Genomic DNA, 19,751 nt, shown 5'->3' with positions numbered 1-19,751 from the left:
CACAGCCCTGCAGCCATACTGCCACCAACTAGCACTGATGTGAAGCCTCTCAGTCCCCTGCAGATGTCCCCCATTTTTGGCCCTATATTCTCTCTTTACATTTTGTAATATTAAAAAATTGCATCTGTATGAGCCTAGGCTTGTTACTCTGCTTTCCATGTCACTCCTGGAAGATTCCTGCCTGCCTGTGTGCTACCAGGCAGCCTTCTGATGCAGCCAATGACAACACTGCCCTTCATTGCAGGGAAGGAAGGACAAGGCCCTTGAAATCTCATTTCAGGACATTCCATCATGTGAAAATAAATGTCATTTCATACAACATTCTAGATTACTTATCAAATAATGATCTGCCTCTTAATGCCTAGACTTCTGGAATCAGTGCAAATTAAATGTTGTACTTGCAAATGTATTTATTCATTACACTTAGCAATTAATGCATGATTTAAGCAATTCAGCTCTAAATTATCCCCTTGTTTATAAAACAACAACATCCTCTGAAGGATAATGTTTTCTATTACAGCAATTGGTAACACATCAGTTCTTGACTAGCTTGTAAAAGATCTCATATTAGTTCATATGGCAATGATTTTCCAGTGTGATCTCCAGCACTGAGGCATGCACACAGCTGTGGACCAGCACTTGTGAAGCCTTGCAGAACCAAAGCAAATGGAGAATCATAGAATCATAGAATTAACTGGGTTGGAAGAGACCTTTGAGATCATCAAGTCCAACCCTTGATCCAACCCCACTGTGATTACTAGATCATGGTACTCAGTGCCACATCCAGCCTCATCTTAAAAACCTCCAGAGACGGTGAATCCACCACCTCTCTGGGCAGGCCATTCCGATGCCTGATCACTCTCTCTGTAAAGAACTTCTTTCTAATATCCAACCTAAACCTCCCCTGGCAGAGCTTAAGCCCGTGCCCTCTTGTCGTGCTGCTGATTGTCTGGGAGAAGAGACTGACCCCCACCTGGCTGCAACCTCCTTTCAGGGAGTTGTAGAGAGTGATGAGGTCACCCCTGAGCCTCCTCTTCTCCAGACTAAACAACCCCAGCTCCCTCAGCTTCTCCTCATAGGACTTGTGCTCACGTCCCTTCACCAGCCTGGTTGCTCTTCTCTGGACCTGCTCCAGCACCTCAATGTCCTTCCTGAACTGAGGGGCTCAGAACTGGACACAGCACTCCAGGGGTGGCCTCACCAGCACTGAGTACAGGGGAAGGATCACTTCCCTCGTCCTGCTGGCCACACTGTTCCTGATACAGACCAGGATGCCATTGGCCTTCTTGGCCACCTGGGCACACTGCTGGCTCATGTTCAGCTTCCTGTCAGTTGGCATCCCCGGATCCCTTTCTGCCTGGCTGCTCTCCAGCCACTCTGTCCCCAACCTGTAGCGCTGCAGGGGGTTGTTGTGGCCAAAGTGCAGGACCCAGCACTTGGCCTTGTTGAACTTCATCCCATTGGAATCAGCCCAACTCTCCAGCCTATCCAGACCCCTCTGCAGAGCCCTCCTGCCTTCCAGCTGATCGACACTCCCTCCTAACTTGGTGTCATCTGCAAATTTGCTAGTGATGGACTCAATCCCCTAATCTAAATCATCAATAAAGATGTTAAACAGGACTGGGCCCAGCACTGATCCCTAAGGGACACCGCTGGTGACCGGCTGCCAGCTGGATGCAGCCCCGTTCACCAGCACTCTCTGGGCCCAGCCCTCCAGCTGGTTCTAAACCCAGCAGAGAGTGCCCCTGTTTAAGCTGTGAGCTGCCAGCTTTTCCAGGAGTATATTATGGGAGACAGTGGCAAAGGCTTTGCTGAAGTCCAGATAGACACGTCTACAGTCTTCCCCTCATCCACCAGGCGGGTCACCTGATCATAAAAAGAGATCAGGTTGGTCAGGCAGGACCTGCCCCTCCTAAACCCGTGCTGGCTGGGTCTGATCCCTTGTTCACCCTGTAGGTGCTGTGTGATTGCACTCAGGATGATCTGCTCCATAATCTTGCCAGGCACTGAGGTCAGGCTGAAAGGCCTGTAGTTTCCCAGGTCCTCCTTGCAGCCCTTTTTGTAGATCAGCATGACAATCGCCAACTTCCAGTCGTCTGGGACCTCCCCAGAGAGCCAGGACTGTTGGTAAATGAAGGAGAGCAGCTGGGCAAGCTCTTCTGCCAGCTCCCTCATCACCCTAGGATGGATCCCATCTGGTCCCATGGACCTGTGTGGATCCAGGTGGCTCAGTAAGTCACTGACTATTTCCTCCTGGAATACAAGGGGCCTATTCAGCTTCCTGTCCCTGTCTACCAGCTCCAGAGGCCAGTTGTCCTGAGGGCCACCTGTCCTACTGGTGAATACTGAGGCAAAGTAGGTGTTAAGTACCTCAGCCTTCTCCTCATCCCTGTTAACTATGTTCCCCCCCAAGTCCAACAAGGAATGGAGGTTTTCCTTGCCCCTCCTTTTGTTATTAATGTATTTATAGAAGCGCTTTTTGTTATCCTTAACAGAAGTAGCCATATTGACTTCAAATTGCGCTTTTGTCTCTCTAATTTTCTTTCTGCATGACCTAGTTATATTCCTAAACTCATCCTGGGTAGCCAGCCCTATTTTCCATAGTCTGTGAGCTCTCTTTTTATCCCTGATTTCCTTCAGAATCTCCCTGTTCAACCAAGCTGGTCGTCTACCTTGCCGGCTTGCCTTTTGGCACACTGGTACAGCCTGTTCCTGGCAGCCCCTGGTGGTCTAGTGGTAAAGGCGCTGCGCTATCACCGTGGAGACCCGGGTTCGATTCCCGGTCAGGGCCACTCCCGGGCAGGTGGGGCTCGTTAGCCCTTAAAGGCAACCCACCTACGTCCTAAGGACCTCACTGCCACTGTCCAAGTTCGCTTGGCCCCGGCAGATGAACCTTAGGATTAAAGGGTGGGCTCAGTTCCGTGCACACTGTGTCTCACCTAAAAAATCCAATGCGCAGGCTGGAAGGTGGAAAGACCTTCCCCGGATCTTCGCTCGCGAAGACTGGCCATTACAGCCTGTTCCTGTGCACTCAAGACTTCCTTCTTGAAGCATGTCCATCCCTCCTGTACCCCCTTGTTTTGAAGGGGTTTTTCCCAGGGTATGCTCTGGACCAGTCTTCTGAACAGGCCAAAATCTGCCCTCCAGAAGTCCAATGTGGAGGTTTTATTGGTGGCCTTCCTTGTATCCCTGAGTATTACAAACTCTATTATTTCATGGTCACTGTGCCCCAGACGGCCTCCTACCACTACCTCTCCCACCAGCCCCTCTCTGTTTGTATACAACAGCTCTAATGGGGCCCCACCCCTGGTAGGTTCATTTACCAGCTGGAGCAGGAAATTATCCTCTATATGCTCCAGGAATCTCTTAGACTGCCTCTTCTCTGCTGTGTTGAGCTCCCAGCAGATATCTGGCAGATTGAAGTCACCCACAAGAACAAGGGCTGGTGATTTTGAGACATCTGCCAGCTGCTTGTAGAATAATTCATCCCCTTCATCATCCTGGTTGGGTGGTCTATAAGAGATGTCAGCCTTGTTGGCCTTCCCCCTGATTCTGATCCACAGGCACTCAACCTTATCATTGGTGACCTCAAGTTCTAGAGAGTCAAGGGACTCTTTAACATATAGAGCCACCCTTCCACCTCTCCTACCCTGCCTATCCTTTCTGAAGAGTTTGTAACCATCCATGACAGCACTCCAGTCATGTGAGTCATCCCACCACGTTTCTGTGATGGCAACTACGTCATAGCTTTCCTGCTGCACAATGGCTTCCAGCTCCTCCTGTTTGTTGCCCATGCTGCGTGCATTAGTGTACATGCACTTCAGCTGGGCTGCTGATTTTACTCTTAACTCATGGAATTTGCACAAGAGTTTTCCAAAAATCCTACCGCTTGCTAGCACATGTCAATGGCCAAGAACCTAGTGGAGAGTTTTGGCTGCACATCAGCAAGTGGAGGAAGAAAAATAAGGCAGAAACCACTCCATCCCAGCATACACCCTGCTCTGCTATGGTAGGTGTGGTAATTGAGGACTTCAAATCCCCACCTCCCACATCAGGTCTGACCACTGCCCTGGGGAGAAAAACAAACAAAAATCCACGGTCCCCCTGGCACACCGCCCCAGATCGCCTCACCTGCCACCACAGCTGAACTCTGCCATAATTGAGGTGGCTCTCCAGGACTGCCACAGGCAGGAGGCAGGGCAGGATCTGGCTCCGCAGAGAGGCGGCAGGGACAATGCTGAGAGTGCACTGCCATGTACCTTAGCACTATGCCCTGCTCCCTACCCACGTGTTTGAAGCCAAGTGTCTTCTTGAGGTCGATAATCCTAATAACATGTGATCATCCTGATACTCTTGATATAGCTAAAGGACTAATTTTAGCTTTCCTATCACCTTGAATACTGAATATTGATTTTAGGAATACAACATTCAAATTACGTATACATTTCAATATTAGTGAGATAGGCTAATTCTCTCCACAACGCTGCCAAGCAAAACAAAACTGAAGACACTGGGGAGAGCAGGCACCAAGGGCTACTGATTCATTGTATCCTGGATTGATTATCAAGAGTCCATCTACTTACATATCAAGAAAGATGCTGGCTCTGCAAAGGCTCCGTTCTCCAGCAGAGAAGTATCCTGTGTTTTCCTGAATAAACGGATATGGGAATAATGGAAATGGGAGGGCTGGCAAGTTGTGACTGATCCCTTCTGTCAAAGGGAATGACTGGTGTCCCAAGGGCTCCAGGACCAGGCCAAACCGTGGGGGCTGAGAACTCTGGCACACAGCCCCTGTTCTGGCTGTCCTGCCCACATCGCTTCAGCTGAGCTTCCCAGCACAAGGCGGGGCTGCCTGTCGCAGCACCTCCAAAAGGTTCCAAATATTTTCTTGCTGTATTATTGCAGTTGCCAGGGTTTTGAGGATAACGTGAAGTTTACACACCACTCTCTTTGCTACCAATTCATGGCATCAGGAGAAGAGATGGTGATCAGCTGGTGAATTTAACAGAAACTCAATGGCAGTAATCAGTTCACACTGCTTTCTTGGACTGACTCATGCCAAGGAGAAGGAATTGTGTTGGGAAATATGATTGATCATTCTGCAGAGAAGCACAGACACTACAGTCAAGGGCTGGCCCCATGGGATTCATGAGTCCGCAGTCAGTGAAGGTTGAGTCCCCAGGGAGCCACATGCCATGGCTCCCACCTGCCCTTGGCTGTAAGTGCCAGCAAGGCCAGGGAAAGAGGGCAGAGGGGGCACAGACAAGGGCTTGTGTGCTGGGAATTTGAGAGCATGCTGATGCACCCAGCCGCAGTCTCCCTGTGCCAGGGACAGCTGGCAAGGCTCCCACTTCGCCACACTCCCGCCCACATCTTCCCACCCCCTGGCTGCACCAACCCAGCTGTGCACAGCTAGGCTGCAAACCACACTGCTGGTCTGATCTGACTTAAAAGTCATGTTCTGGAAAAGCCTGCAGGGCTTCCTGCAGCCACAGCATGTCAGGGATCACACCAGTGCTGCAGCAACATGGCTGGAGACTGGATTCAGAATGTGCAGCTGATGCACATCCACCTTCATCTGGAGGCTCTCAAGAGGCTTGCTTGTGCATTTGGGACAGGGACATTTTCTGTGCCAATGAGCTCTCATGCCTCCTCCAACCTCACGAGTGCCAAACTCACAGTATTTTCATGTATGTACCCCTGCTTCACAGCTCGCAGACTCTTTCCATTCCCTGCAAACACACAAGCACCACAGTTTCAGCACAGAGACAGCAGCCTCAGGCAGAAACACAAGTAGAATCTTAATAAATAAATAACTCATCTCTCACTGCCAACACCTACCACCACACAGGGAGAGGATGAGACCCGAGATGCTCCTTCTCCTCTCTGGAGTGTGGCAATGACTGAGCATTTATTTCTGGTTCTCAGGGGCTCAGCTGTATGTCCCTCTGCCTGGAGCTCCTGTATCTTGCCAAAGATACTGCTTGTTGTGCTGGAGAGAGACTGCCCTGGCATAGCCATCAGACTGCAAATCGGTGCTCTGGTGAACTCCAGTCATGTCTCATGAAAAGAACATCTCTAAGAGAAGGGTATAACGCAGCTCGCTACTTTTGGCTGGCAATGGCAGTGCCAGACAGAGGTCCAAGCCCTTCAAGCAATTTAGGGATTTTCCCAGTGCTTGTTCCCAGCTGCAACACCTAGCAGCACCCAGCCCTCGCTGCCAGCAGAGGACCAGGCTGGAGCCAGGGCTCTGGAAGGGCACACAGGGCAAAGCTGGGGCTGCACCATCTCATGCCCATTAGCACATGTGACTGTTCCAGCCCAACCAGCAATCTCTAAAGTAACACCATGGGTATCAGGAAGGGAATTCCCATCCACATGGGTGGCATTTCACAGCTGCCAAAATGCCCTTCCCTCCAGCTCCCCAGTAGCGTTTTCTTGGTTCAGCAGGATAGGAGCCTGCCAAGAGGAATCAGCTTAGCAAGAGATCCAGGTACCCTGGCTCTTGTCCCAGAGCCCTTCTCGGCACAGAGCTGTGCTCCAGCCTAGGCTGGGATGGGATGGAGATGAAAATGGTTTTTCAGAGGTTTTTCCTTAGATGCTCTGGAGTTTCTCAGACTTGCACTTTGCTACCCAAGCAAAGCCTTGGCCACTTCATATCACAGTTTCCTGCACCATTCCCAGGGATGCCTCCTTGGCTGTGTGGGTAACAGAACAAAGGGCACCAGTTCCTGGAGCCAAGGATGACCGCCTCCATGCAAGGGGTGTCACTGCAAAATGGCCAGAGCTCCCACACACCCAGCCTGACTCACACAGTGAGGAGGAAAAGGAATAAACACCTCAGCCTCTCCTCTGCAGTGGCAGCCAGGGAACAGCTGAAAGAGCTCCTGGGGAGCAGCTGCCACACAGCATGTCTGCCAGTGCTGGGATCCTGGGTCTCAGCAGGTCCTGGAGAAATGGGTACCCAGTGAAAAGAGAGGGCAGAACCAGCCATAAGACAGAGCTGCTTCCTTAAAACCATCTGCTCCTGCCATCAAGGGAACCAGGCCATGACGCTGCTACACAAAAGCTGCCCCCTTTACTACGAGGACCTGGTGTGTGGGAGAGCAACGTCCATGGTTCATCTAGGGAGCTGTATCAGGAAATCGGTATGAAAGTGATCTTGTCCCAAAGGTCTGGCAAATGTTTATAGAGGGGAAATAAATCCAGAAACCTGCACCCAAAGCTTCTGAGATGACCCCTCCCAAGGGAGGCAGTTGGGTATGGATTGCACAACAGCTTCTGGGATGGGAACTACGAGTGGAGGCATGTGTGCAGGGCTGCCCAGAGGAGACACCTCTGTCAGGGACATGTCCCTGAGACGCAGCACTTGTTTTCCAGTCTTCAGGGTGGTGACAACTTTGAGCTGTGGCCAGAATAGGTTTTCAGCCTGTGACCCAAAGAGGAAAGAGGAAAGGCTTGGTGTGCCATTTTTGGGATCCAGCTTGTAACCCAGTTCTTACAAGCAACTTGGTTTCTATTTTCTGTATTTTCTAGGATCCTTCAAGCATTAAGACTCTTGGATCTCTAGAAACACATTTTGCTCATCTTGGCTACTTCCTAAGGGACCAGAGAGCAGGCATGGCCAGCCCTGCCACCTCCTCACCTCCTGCATGCACCAGCAGCAGCATCCTATTTTACTCCTTCCCACCCTTGGCCCGTGCCCAGGACTAGTCTAAATTTTCTTGCCAACACATTTTTCTTCCAAGATGTTCTGCCAGTCAGTAATGCCCTAATGCGCTATCTAAAGGTTCTTCCCAAATTTGCTTTGGACAACTCCCAGTTTGCAATCCAAGATGACTGCTGGAGCAAACAAAAAAAAAAAAAAAAAAAACACATTTCAGGAGGACACCCCAGTCCATAGGTCAGCCCCTTATCTCAGGGTTTCACTTCCCCCTTGACACCTCTTTCACAAGGAAAGGTAGGGCTGGAGATGCCCAAAGGATCTGTTCCAGGTCCCTTCAACAGTTACAAACCCCTTCACCACCTCCTTACAGCCTAAACTTGGCCTCACCACTTCATTTCCAGAGACATCCTTCCATGAAAATCCTCCCCTTCCTCTCCTGATCCCTGGGGAATTCACAAGTATACGTGTTTCCGCTCGGGGATCACAACCCTCGCACATATAAAGCATTTCACAGCAGCAGGCAAGCGGAGGAGGAGATGTGGAGCAGGGACACCAGTGTCACTGCCTCCGGCTGCCCCGTGCAGCCCTCGGCCGATGGGCCTAAGAAGGCTCCACAAAAGCAGACGCTTTTGGAGGCCCTGTTCCCCACAGCCTCCTCGCACACCCTAGAAGCAAAACCCTCCCGACGGGCTCTGCAGCGGGCAGGGGCTGAGCTGCGGCAGGAGGGGAGTGCAGCAAGGGAACCTTCTGCCAGGCATTTCCTAGGTTTCTGGAGTGGGCGAGCGCTGGCAACCTCTAATGACAGCCTGTTATCGCTGCCTGTCCCACTCTCATCCCCCAGAGAAAACGACCCGTTGCCGGCAATTACAGGCGGTTTGCAGCTCCTCGGCTAACACAAACATAGACATAATTGCAACCTGTTCTCACTTCGTCCGGGAGGGACCGGGCTGCCCAGCTCTGAATTTCTTCATCCCTTTGCAAATCCCCACAGGAGGGAGAACACCAGCTCAGTAATTGTGATAACTTTCCTCCCTCCCAATATACACAAATATCAGCACTAGAAGAAATACTGATCCAGCAGAGAACTTTTTAGGCTCTCCAAAAATGTACTGCAGTTTTCATGCTAATCGGTTGTTTCCGATTAACCCACGAAGATGACTGGGAAAAAGTTTTTCGCCAGTCACTTCCCAATGCAGTCTCGATCTTCTTCCTTGCTCAAGTTTTTCCGGCTGTCCAGCTAATTGAAGCTTACGTCAAATACTGCTCATCTGAAGTTAAACCTTATACGCTGAAGGCTGTTCTTTGTTTTTAAATCAAAAGGCTTTTGGCTCTATCAAGGAGCTAAAAGAAAGCTTGGATTTGTACTTTTCCGCAGTTTTAAACATGACACTCTCACTTTTATTTGTTTTCCTTTTTTAAACTCTGAAGGCTCAGCAGGCAAGCCTCTGCAGGGACGAGAGCTTTGCACCGGTGAGATCTGCAAACATGTCTCTTTTCTTGAACTTTATTTTTCTCACGGTCTCTGAAAAGGCGAGATCGGGTGATACGTGTGGGATTGGCCTTGTACAGGTGCAGATCAGGTACAGGAGGAGGTGGAAAAACATTAATGTGTATACTCAAAAAAAAAAAAAAAAAAGGAGAGAGAGAGAGACAAAGAGAAAAAAAAGAACGAGTGAGCACATTTTTGAATAGGCCAGGTCTAGTTCTTGGCAGGATGACTCAGGCTTAGCTGGCAGACTATGGGAATAGGAGTGTGAGAAAGTCAGTCAAGCGGAGGGGAAAAAAAAAGGATTCAAGTCCCCAGGCAAAATATTTTTTTTTTTTTTAAAGTAACCCACAAACTGTCCAAACCAGCCGACGGTAGCAGCAGCGCCGGGGACAGGCACCTCCCTGCGGTTTCGCCTGTGCCCCGCGATGTCAGGGCACGCACCACCAGATCTGCAGCCGCGCCGTGAGCCCGGGAAGCGGAACCCACCCTGGTGGCTGCCCCCGGTCCTGCGTGTGCTACCGCACACCTGCCCCGTGCCCCGCGCTCCCCCGGGCACCGGCCGTGCCCAGCACCGGCCACACCTGCGGGAGGGCAGTGGCAGCACCACGTGGCAATGCCCGGGCTGCCTTGGGGACACCTGGGTGGCCTTGGGGAATCCCGGGTGGCCGACGCAACGCTGCGGGTCCCGTGTCAGGACGCAGCCCCGCCGCGCACCCCGCTGTTCAGCCGCAGCCCCCGCACACAGTAGCTGCTCATCCGGCCACCACAGCCAAGCCCGGCCTGCCGCGTCCCGACCATCACCCCGGAGGGCCGCGGCCCCCCACAGCGCATCCCGCCCCGGGGGCCGGTGGTCCCCGAGGGGGAGCGGGCGGGGCCGCGCCTGCCACGGGCGCCAATTAACCCGATAATTAGCACGGCGCTCCCCGCGCCCCCCCCCCGGGCAGTGCCCAAGGGGTTAAACCGCGGCCGCCCGCCCCGCGCCATTGGCCGGCGGCCGCCGCGCGGCGCGCAGCCAATGGACGGGCGCCGTCCACGAGCGGGGCCGCGTGCGGGCGGCGCCCATTGGCTGGGCGCGAGTGTGGGAACGGCGGCGGGGGACGTTTCACACGAGCCGCGCGCGTGCGGCGCGCGCTATATAAGTAGGGGCGGCCAAGGGCGCGCGGCACCCGCGCCCCACGGGCCCCGCCGCGCCCGCCCCGACCCGCCCGGCCCCGCCGCGCCTGCACGGCCCCCGCGCCTGCACGGCCCCCGCCCCTGCCGCCCCGGCGCCTCTCCCCGGCGGCGCAGGATGCCGGCCGACCTGATGGAAAAGAGCAGCGCCTCGCCGGTGGCCGCCACCCCTGCAAGCGTCAACGCGACGCCCGACAAGCCGAAGACGGCGGCGGAGCACCGCAAGGTAAGGGCGGCCGAGCCGGGATGGGAAGGGCAGGAAGCGCCGTGCGGAGCCGTGCCGGGAGCTGACCGCCGCCTCTCTTGCAGTCCTCTAAGCCGATCATGGAGAAGCGGCGGCGGGCGCGCATTAATGAGAGCCTGGGGCAGCTGAAGACGCTCATCCTGGACGCGTTGAAGAAGGATGTAAGCGGAGGGGGGCCGGGGGGGGAGGCGCGGGGGGAAACGGCGCTGTCGGGCCGGTCTGAGCCCCGCCTGTTCCCGCAGAGCTCCCGGCACTCCAAACTGGAGAAGGCCGACATCCTGGAGATGACCGTGAAGCACCTGCGGAGCCTCCAGCGAGCCCAGATGACCGGTGAGTCCTGGGAGGGAGTGGGAGGAGGAGCTGGGGCGGCTGCATCCCCGGGGACTGGGGGGCATCGCACTCCGTGTCTGAATCCTCGGTAGGGGGGGTAACAGGCACACGGCTTTGCACCTGCATCCTCCGGGAGTGATGGAGGGTACCGTATTCTGTACCTGTATTCTTGATACAAGGAACCAGTACCTCACCACCTTATCCTGAGTACTGGAGAGTCATGCGGGGCACAGTTCTACTGAGGTGGATGGTGAGGGGTAGCATGATCTATATATGTGTTCCCAGTATAGAAAAGCTGGGGAGGTCACTGTGTTCTCTGTCTGCATCCCTGGTACTGGAGGGCACTGGGAGGGCTGCAGTCCCAACTTGAGCTGTGCTCCCCGCATGGATCTGTTTTGGGGGTATGGGAGACACAAGAGCCTCTGGGGGAACTGTTTCCAACCTGGATCCTTGGAATATAGGACTCTTGGGAATTGTCTGTTCCCCATCTGAGCCCCTGGTGCTGGTGGATTTGGTAGCAGAGGGGCTGTGCTCTCTGTCCGAATTCTTGGCACCTGGGCACACAACACACTGGCAGAGGGGTTGCTTTCCCCACCTGGATTCCTGGCTCAAGAGGGGCTGTAGGATGCAATGCCAGTGGGCTGCTCACCCATGTTCCCTGTGGAGCCTGCTGACCCCTGTCTCTTCTCCCACAGCTGCACTGAGCACAGACCCCACAGTGTTGGGCAAGTACCGTGCCGGCTTCAGCGAGTGCATGAATGAGGTGACGCGGTTCCTCTCCACCTGTGAGGGCGTCAACACCGAGGTGCGCACCCGGCTCTTGGGCCACCTGGCCAGCTGCATGACCCAGATCAACGCCATGAACTACCCTGCACCCCCTCCACCACCCCCACTGCCACCAGCCGCAGCCTTTGGGCCACCTCTGGTGCCACCAGGCAGTGGTGCGGGGCCACTGCCAGGCATGCCCTGCAAGCCAGGTGCTGATGCAGCCAAGGTGTACGGTGGCTTCCAGCTGCTGCCGGCTTCCGATGGGCAGTTTGCCTTCCTCATCCCCAGCACTGCCTTTGCTCCCGGGGGAGCTGTGCTGCCTCTGTATGGTGGCCCACCCACAGCTGCCACTGCCGCCTCGCCACCAGGCCCTCCACCCAGCACAGGCGACTCGGTCTGGAGACCCTGGTGAGGGTGGTGGGCACCAGACTGGACTTGGCTCTGCACCCCGTGCTGTTGGCACGGCTGTACATAGGTTATATGTTCATATTGGATTGTGCCTTTGTACCATAGCACTCCCTTGACAGTGTTTCGTGTTTTACACGAGGTCTCTTTTCTCCCTTTCCTTCCCTTCCTTATGTGACACCAAAGATTGGGGTTTTTTTGGGTTTTTTCGTTGTTTTTTTTTTTTTTTTATTTTGAATGCTCATAAAATAAAATTTCCCTTCCATTTTGGAAGGCCTTTGGAGATAAATTAGAGTTCTGGCATGTGTGCATAGTAGGGAGCCCAGCTCCTGGTTGCCTGTGGATCATGCTGCTCCAGGGCTGCCTTGTCCTGCTCACCAGGCTGGAGCTGTCACTCAGCCCCTCCGTCCCCTCTGTCTTCTGAAATCACCTGGCCCCTCTCCCTGCCCTGGGGCAGATATAATTACTGCTTCTTTGAGAACAGCTCAATTGATCAGACTTGTTAAAAAGAGCTTGTATTTGCAGAGCTGGTGAATGTGCTGAGGGAGGCACCTCAATTCTGTTCCTGGCTCCTCAGCTGATGGAGTTAGCGTAGCTGTGGTAAAGAGAGACTGATTCAGCTGCCCGGGTGAGCCTCCTGCCCTGGACCTGGAGGAGCAGGCTGTGGTGTAAATCACAAATGACTCCAGTCAGTTGATTGAGAGAGCAGTGCCTGCCAGCTTCTCGTGTTACAAAAGCAGTGTGTCTCCACAGGACAAGCCTGACACGAGTGCTCCTGGCTGATGGGCTGCAGCAGGCGCTGGGCACCACTTCCACCTGGACTTAAAAGCATAGAGCTGTTCCCGGCCCTGAGCACCAGCCAAGCTGTGTTGATGATTAATGCTCTGCATGTGGTTTTGATAGAATTGGGCATTTCCTCTGCTATTCTATGGAAAACACGTGGCTGAGGGAGTGATGTGGGGCTGTGAGGACTATCTCTATAATTATGAGCTGTCGCTGACCCCTGTGACTTGGGGATGCCCCATTTCCAGGCAAGATGCAAGCCCTAGATAGCAGTGAGCAGCAGTCTCAGGTTACAGCTTGCATTGCCCTTCTCAACAAGTCTTAACTCAGAGCGGACAGCTTTAAAATGTGCCAGGATCCACTGGGGTTTCCTTCCAAATCCTACTGCAAAAGCTTGTTGGATTTTGTCTGGATCAGCCAGGTGCTTGACTGTATCCAGGTGCTGGGGAAATGAAAGCTGGGAAGAGTGTGAGACCAGACGGATTAAACCTGATGGGGTTTGACTGCCCAGCTTTCCTCCCTGCTCCCTGTAAAGAAACACATTCTCCTGATCTGAAAGTACTTCTGTGAGTATATTTTGGAGGGGGGTGGTGCATGCCTGGGATCTCTCTCTGCAGGATGTACTGATGAAGCTGCAACCAGTGGCAGTTCTCTTTTTCAGAGGGGCTGATTTCCATGGGATGAGCTTTCCCTTCTCTGTCTCCCAACATCTTGCTGGCCTGCCTGCATTGCCACCCTCACAGAGGCATCTTGCAGTGAGGTTTAGTGTGCAAGACTTGGGAATACCGGATTTGCTGTCCCAAGGCAGGTGTGTAGCCATACAAGTTGAGCTTGCCTTCCCTTTCACCAGCCATAGTGTCACTTTTGTGCACTGGAGGTACTGAGGGTAGGACTGAGCCCACCTTGTGTTTAGAGAAGTGCTTGCAGGACCTGTCTTGGAATGCATCAGACCAGCTCCTGCTGCTGGATGGCCTGTGCGGAGCTGATGTAGATTAGTAATGCATCACCTGTAAGAGTGAAGGCTATTCCAGCTGAGCAGTGTCTTCCTTTTCTGCTGAAACATCGGTTTGAGAAGCACATTAGAAAAAAAAGACTTTGCTGTAGGCTAATGGAGAACATACAGCAGATCCAGGAGTGAAAGACAAGATGAACCTATTTGCTAATGGAGTTTAAATAGCCTAGTGTAAAGCAGATATGGCATGCTTGGACCGGCTTCTCCAAAGCTTTCTGTGTTTACTCTATCCCACAGCCTGTTGACATGAGAGCTCTGCTTGAGTTTGTGAGCTTTAAGGGGATCAGAGCAATTCCCAGGAGCTGTGCTCTTGGTGCCAGTTCACTGAGCCCATGACAAATTGGGATGACAAATGCAGGCTGTGGGTCTGTGGATCACTGTGTGTGGGAATTGCCCTTCAGGTGCAGCAAATGTCTCCAAACTAGTGCTGTGGGATGAGTAGGCAAAGGGAAGGGAGGGATGTGGGCTGTCAGGGAAGGGACAGGGCTGAGCTATGGCCCTGCAGGGGGACTGTGCAGGACAGGTAGGAAAAGGGACCTGACTAAATGCTGCCAGATGGGATGCAGCTCCTGTTGGCTTCCCTACATACCTTGCTGAGCCCTTGCTGCACCCTGTGTGCCAGTGGAGAGGACCCTGGGAAGGGGCTAGAGCCAGGTCTGTCCCTGTCATGACAACTCCTGGGTTGGTAGGCACTTTGCCACAGTCTGATGGGTGCAGTTGCAGCCTGGAGGGTGCTGAGCTGGAACAAGCAATGCTCCATCCCTGCCTACAGCGCACCTGCACGGGAGTCCTTGGGCAGGGGGCTTTGCCTGCGTCCTGCAGCAACCTGCGTTGCCTCGCACCCACCACAGAGCTTACAGTCCCGGCTGTCCCTGGCATCCTTTCAGCTCCCTTCCATCCACCACTGCTGCCGTCCCGGGAAACCTGTCATTAAAGTCAATTAACTTTTCCCACACTCCTCGTGAGCGGCGCAAAAGCCCCTCCTCGCTTCCTCCTTGGCTCTTAAGTGCTACCATATGGCACAGGCCCCCGCGCCCCCCCACTCCCGCCCTGCCTTTGATTCCAACCAGACAGCCGGAGCTTTATGATTTAAGCCGGGAGAGCCCTCGTACCAAGCCCTGGGCCGCTCTGCGGCCAAGGTGGTTTTTTTAGCAGGCAAGGCTGTTTTCTGGCAGGAAATGAATAGCTCCCAGATGAGCTCAGGAACCTGAGAGGTCGTGAGAAAGGAGCGAACCCCCGGCGCGGTGGCGGGCTGCCAGCGGTGTGGGGAACGCGGGAGGGAGCGCGGCTGCTGCCGCCGGCACACGAGCCCGCCCTGGCCCCCGCTGGCAGGCGGCGAGGCCGAACGCCGGCAGCCCGTGGCCGAACGCCGGCAGCCCGTGGCCGAACGCCGCCCGCACGCCGCGGACGAGACCCGGCCCCGCGGCGGCACAGCCCCCCGGCCGGCTGCCCCGAACCATCGTCCTCGCTCATGCCAAGGGCCCACAGCCGGCGGCTGACCTTGGGCTGGGATCCAGGCGCCCGGCCCGAAGGGAGTGTGGGATGGTGAAAAAAGCAGCCTAGCAGCCGGGTTAAGATCTAGGGGAGCAAGGCAGCAGTTGTGGGGGTGCCAGGGCAAGAATGCCCCAGGACCAGCGCTGCAAACCTCCCTGGGGGCTGCATGCTGCAGGGTGTGCCAGCAGGTTGAGGTGGCTGGATGCTGTGGGAGCCAGGATGCTCCAGCCCCATGGCTCCCAGCCGGGACACACAGCCCAGCAGTGGGACCAGACCCGACAGCCAACGGCTCTGGCTTGCACCAGCACCTTGAGGCCAGCACCCACCTCTGCTCTGCTGCTGCCCCTGGGGCAGTGAAGGGGACCTGTGATTTACAGGGGTGACGTATGTTTTACTTAAAACAAGTCAAACAAAAGCCCAGCTTGTTTTGCGGAGCACAGCCTTCCCGGGAGGCTCAGCCCAGACAAATGACTCCACTCCCATTTAAAAAACATTCTCAACCATGCCATCAGCTGGTCCTGGGAATGGCTGGGACCATCATCTCCCCTTCCAGCCTCTGCAGCAGGAGTGATTTCTGATGTCTCTGCCCCAGCAGAGCTGTACCCCAGGGGTACCAGCTACCCGTTCCAGTGCCTTGTATGTGTCCGAGGATCTGATCCACGCAGGCTATAGCCTCTGGACCATTCTCCTGTACAGCCATAGCTTAGCCCTGTGCTGACACCCACAGTGAGCACTGGGAGGAGGCTGGGGGCATGTCTTCTTCGTGCTGACACCACAGTGAGGGTGACAAGGGGGCCATGTGGCACTGAAGGGGTGAGGGACCAGAGAGGGCCTGATCCCGGTGTGTTTGCCGAGGAGGGTGCAGGGCAGGGCAGAGGTGCTGTTGCTGAAGGACAGCCATGGAGGTAGGGCTGCCTGCAATCTGTAGTGATTAAGAAGCTGCTCTCAGACGAGGTTTATTGCCAATAAAGCCAGCTCAGCACAACTGTGGGGCATTAACCCTTATCTGCCTGGCGTGATAACAGCCCTGGGCTTTGCTTTCCGGCCCAAGGAGAGCAAACACCCACAGCAGGGCACAGCACAGACTGCACCATGTCACCCTGAGGACACAGCTGACATCCTGTGTGGGTGGGACACGCTGCTCCAGCACGTGCTCCCAAAGCTCCTGGCCCCAGCTCCCTCCGCCTGCTGCCCTCTGCACAGGGGTGAGCAGCAGGAGCCCAGCTGCAGGGGTGAAGGGTCTGTGCCCGAACTCCTGAGGGGTTCAGCTGTACAAAAGCAGCATCCTGCTTAATTAAAAGCAGACCTGCTGTAATGAGCCTGCCAGCACAACAGCATGGCTTGGGCAGCTCTGTTAGAGCGGAGGTTGGAACTCAGCCTCACTGCAGGACTGGGACATGAGGTGGCCCAGAGGCTGCGAGCCAAGGCTGGGAGCCATGGCTGGGTCACCCTGTGACTCCATGAAAAGCCATGTGTCCTCGCAGCCCCCCAGCCCCCACAAGAAAGACAGCCTGTCCCTGATCCTGTCTGCTGCTGCATAGCACCTCACCAAAAGTCATCCCTAAAACTGCCCCTGGAGGGGGGCCTCTGCTTGATCCTTCCCCCCAGGTGGAGTTATACGCCATCCCTGGACTGTTACCTCCCAACACAGTGCCTAGCCACGTTGGCACTGGGACCGCCAGCGATGGTGCCTGCCCTGCAAGGGAGACATCTACTGAGGCTTTGCCAGGAGGAGGCTGCTCCCTGCTCCAGGTCCTCGGGCAACAACCCCTCTAGATGTGGGTGTACTGGGCTGCCTTACAGGAGCCTTTCCAAGGGCGCTCTGCTTTTTTTCCATTGTTTTGTCAGTGGTTTCGGCTGCTGAGGAGGTCAGAGTTGTTGAGGAATACACTTTGCAGATAGTTTGGTGTGCAAGATGCAGGTTGTGCCCTGGGTGAGGGCAAATGGCTGAAGTCACGGATAAGGAGCTATGAACGGGCACCGATCCTCTGCCTAACAAAGGACATGGGGAGCTGTGGTGCTGCCTGGCAGGGGTGTGGCCGGTCACCCAGAGACTCTGCAGGACCCGATGAACAATGACTAAATAACACCACTGGACCAAGAGGCACATGCAGCACAGACTGCGAGGGTATGAAACCCCAGGGATTCCTGTGTTCAGATCTCTCTCTGGCAGCACCCACCTTGACCTGTTATCATATCACAGCACCATGATTAAATTAAGAAACCAGAGATCTGGACTCTGCTATGGTAAACCTGGAGTGGAGTCGGTGAGGGAAATTTGTCTGACTGTGTGAGTGTGGGATGTGCAGGGAGTCAAACAGGGCACCTGTCAGCTCTGGAGCTGCCTTCTGCAAAGGGGCTTTGGTCCCAGCAGTGAAAGTGTGGGATGATGTGAGTGCGACCCCCAGAGTGGCTCCTGAATGGTCAGACAGGAACGTTTCTTTAACAAGAAGGCTGTCAGCAGTGACTGGAGGCTTCCACAGCTTGTCCCACTGCAGAAGATGGGCTGCAGCTCTGTTCTCTGGAAATCATTATGAGTTCTTGAAACCGTAAAACAATCTGGCTGGTGTCTCTCCCTCTGACGTTGGAAATCTGGACAGTGTTTGTACCAAGAAAGGGAGCAGGATGTAGGGACACATGCTGAACCTCACTGTTACGTATCTTGCCTGGCTCTGGCCCTCACAGCCCTGTTGCAGCCCAGGCACAGATAAACCTCCATCTCTTTTGGCAGCACTGACACACATGGGGCATCTCCCAAACAGGGGAAATGATACCGGGCCTCAACCCACTCAGCCCAGCAGCATCCTCACTGAAGCTAAAACTGGTGTAAAGCAGGACTAATAGAGGCTGATCCTGCCAAGCTTGGGAAACATTTGGCTTTGTCTGCATCTGCAGTATCTGGCTGAGTCTCATCCCTGCCTCCATCAGCAACAACCTCGTGTCCGGACCTGGGAGACAACCTGCTTTGGTCCCAGCAGTGAAGTGAGTCCTGTTTATGGTGGAGGAGAGCAAATGGCCCATCACACTCAGGGGTTCGACAGCAACATGTAAGTGCAGAGAAAGACCAGAGCCCTGCATGCCTATGAAGAAGGAACTAGGACATCCTTCTGCACTGCATCTCAGTGAGTGATAGAGGAGACAATGAGCCCAGAGGAAGAGGGGGAGCTTTGGGATGATAATGCATCAGGACAAATCCTTCCCCTAGGCAGTGTTCCCAACCAAACCAGTCCCACATATGGTGAATGAACAGTGAAAATGGAGCACTCATCCCCAGCTCTGCATCTGGGAGGGCTCTGGTTGGTCAGCATCTGCACAAGGTCTCAAAGCAAGGACTCTGGTGGGCTTGATGGATGCTTCCTTTCTCTCTGCAGCCATGCCTCGCTCCTCGCTGTGAGATTAGTGCTGGTGTGTACCACTGCACAGAGCTCTGCACTTCCCTTCCCACGGGGCACTTGCTTTCAGCCATCCTTCAGCTTTTATTGTGCACTGAAAGAGAGGGGCTGGCAGCTGGACAGCCTGGGCTGGTGTTTCTGAGCAGGCTCCAAGCAGATGTTTGTGCTTGCAGACAGGGCTGGCGCTCACTGCCTTTCCCGCTGGGCTCAGCTGCGTGCAGGCAAGCTGCAGGCAGAGCCTCTGGGCAGCCCCCTGTCTGCGGTGCTGCCTGTTTGGGACAGCTCTCCCCAGAGGTTTGAGAGCAGGTCTGGTGATGGTCACAGGCTGAGTGGGGTCATGTCTCCTCAAAGGAACAAGGAGCTGGACCACTATGGCCATGAGCTGCTGAACAAATGGATGAGTGCAGTGGGATGAGAGCCGGCAAACAGGCAAAGGGGAGAGTGCCATGGCTGTGAGCTGCGTTGTGCTTGCCCATCCAGCGCCACAGTAAGCACAAGGATTGTTGGGGGGCTCCTCCCAGGCTGGATCAGCCCACAGCACAGCCACACTGCTCCCCCCTTCCCATCGTCACCCCCATGGGAGATCTTGCATGGGACAAGGGCTGACATAGTGCTCAGTGTTTGCCAGTCTGGAGGAGCATGCTGTAGTTGGGGCTGGTTAGCCATCACCCCTGGGAAAAAGGACAGGAAAAGATCTGATGGGATGTGTATGGCCCCCCCATCCTTCACAGGGAGGCTCAGACCCCAACTGGCCCCATGCTTGTGCTGGCAGCTATGGGCTGCTCTAGCCATGGCTCCAGTGTCAGCCACATTTCACAGCTCGGAGCTGTCCCTCCTGTGTTAAAGCTCGACAAGACACCTCTCAAAGTAAACAGGACCCAATTTATTGCTTGCTGGAGTAATTTCCCAGGGAGGTCAGGAGGGCTCTCCTTGGGGCTTGTGACAGCCTGCTAAGCTCTGCTGAGCCAAGGTGTTATGAGAGCACCGAGGGCTGGGAA

The 19,751-nt window shown here is 54.6% G+C and overlaps 1 protein-coding gene across 1 annotated transcript; it reads left to right on the top strand.

Moving 5' to 3' along the window:
* Nucleotides 1–10,429: 10,429 nt before the first annotated feature.
* HES1 (hes family bHLH transcription factor 1) lies at nucleotides 10,430–12,689 on the top strand. Its single transcript, XM_050308565.1, has 4 exons — nucleotides 10,430–10,551; nucleotides 10,635–10,730; nucleotides 10,812–10,899; nucleotides 11,595–12,689. Exons 1-4 carry the CDS (start codon nucleotides 10,444–10,446, stop codon nucleotides 12,077–12,079), a joined length of 777 nt encoding a protein of 258 aa, XP_050164522.1. The 5' UTR covers nucleotides 10,430–10,443; the 3' UTR covers nucleotides 12,080–12,689.
* Nucleotides 12,690–19,751: the final 7,062 nt, after the last annotated feature.

This window comes from Myiozetetes cayanensis, unplaced genomic scaffold (genome assembly GCF_022539395.1).
Source record: "Myiozetetes cayanensis isolate MyiCay16 unplaced genomic scaffold, myiCay2020 scf13, whole genome shotgun sequence".
NCBI lineage: Eukaryota > Metazoa > Chordata > Aves > Passeriformes > Tyrannidae > Myiozetetes > Myiozetetes cayanensis.
Note: the sequence above shows the minus strand (reverse complement) of the source record. Positions and strands in the feature narration are given on the sequence as shown.

Bases quoted from the DNA above. Each gene is read 5' to 3' on its own strand.
- HES1 (XM_050308565.1), top strand. From the start codon at position 10,444: ATGCCGGCCGACCTGATGGAAAAGAGCAGCGCCTCGCCGGTGGCCGCC. The intron at 10,731-10,811 runs GTAAGCGGAGGG...CTGTTCCCGCAG, and splicing joins TGGACGCGTTGAAGAAGGAT to AGCTCCCGGCACTCCAAACT. The intron at 10,900-11,594 runs GTGAGTCCTGGG...CTTCTCCCACAG, and splicing joins CCAGCGAGCCCAGATGACCG to CTGCACTGAGCACAGACCCC.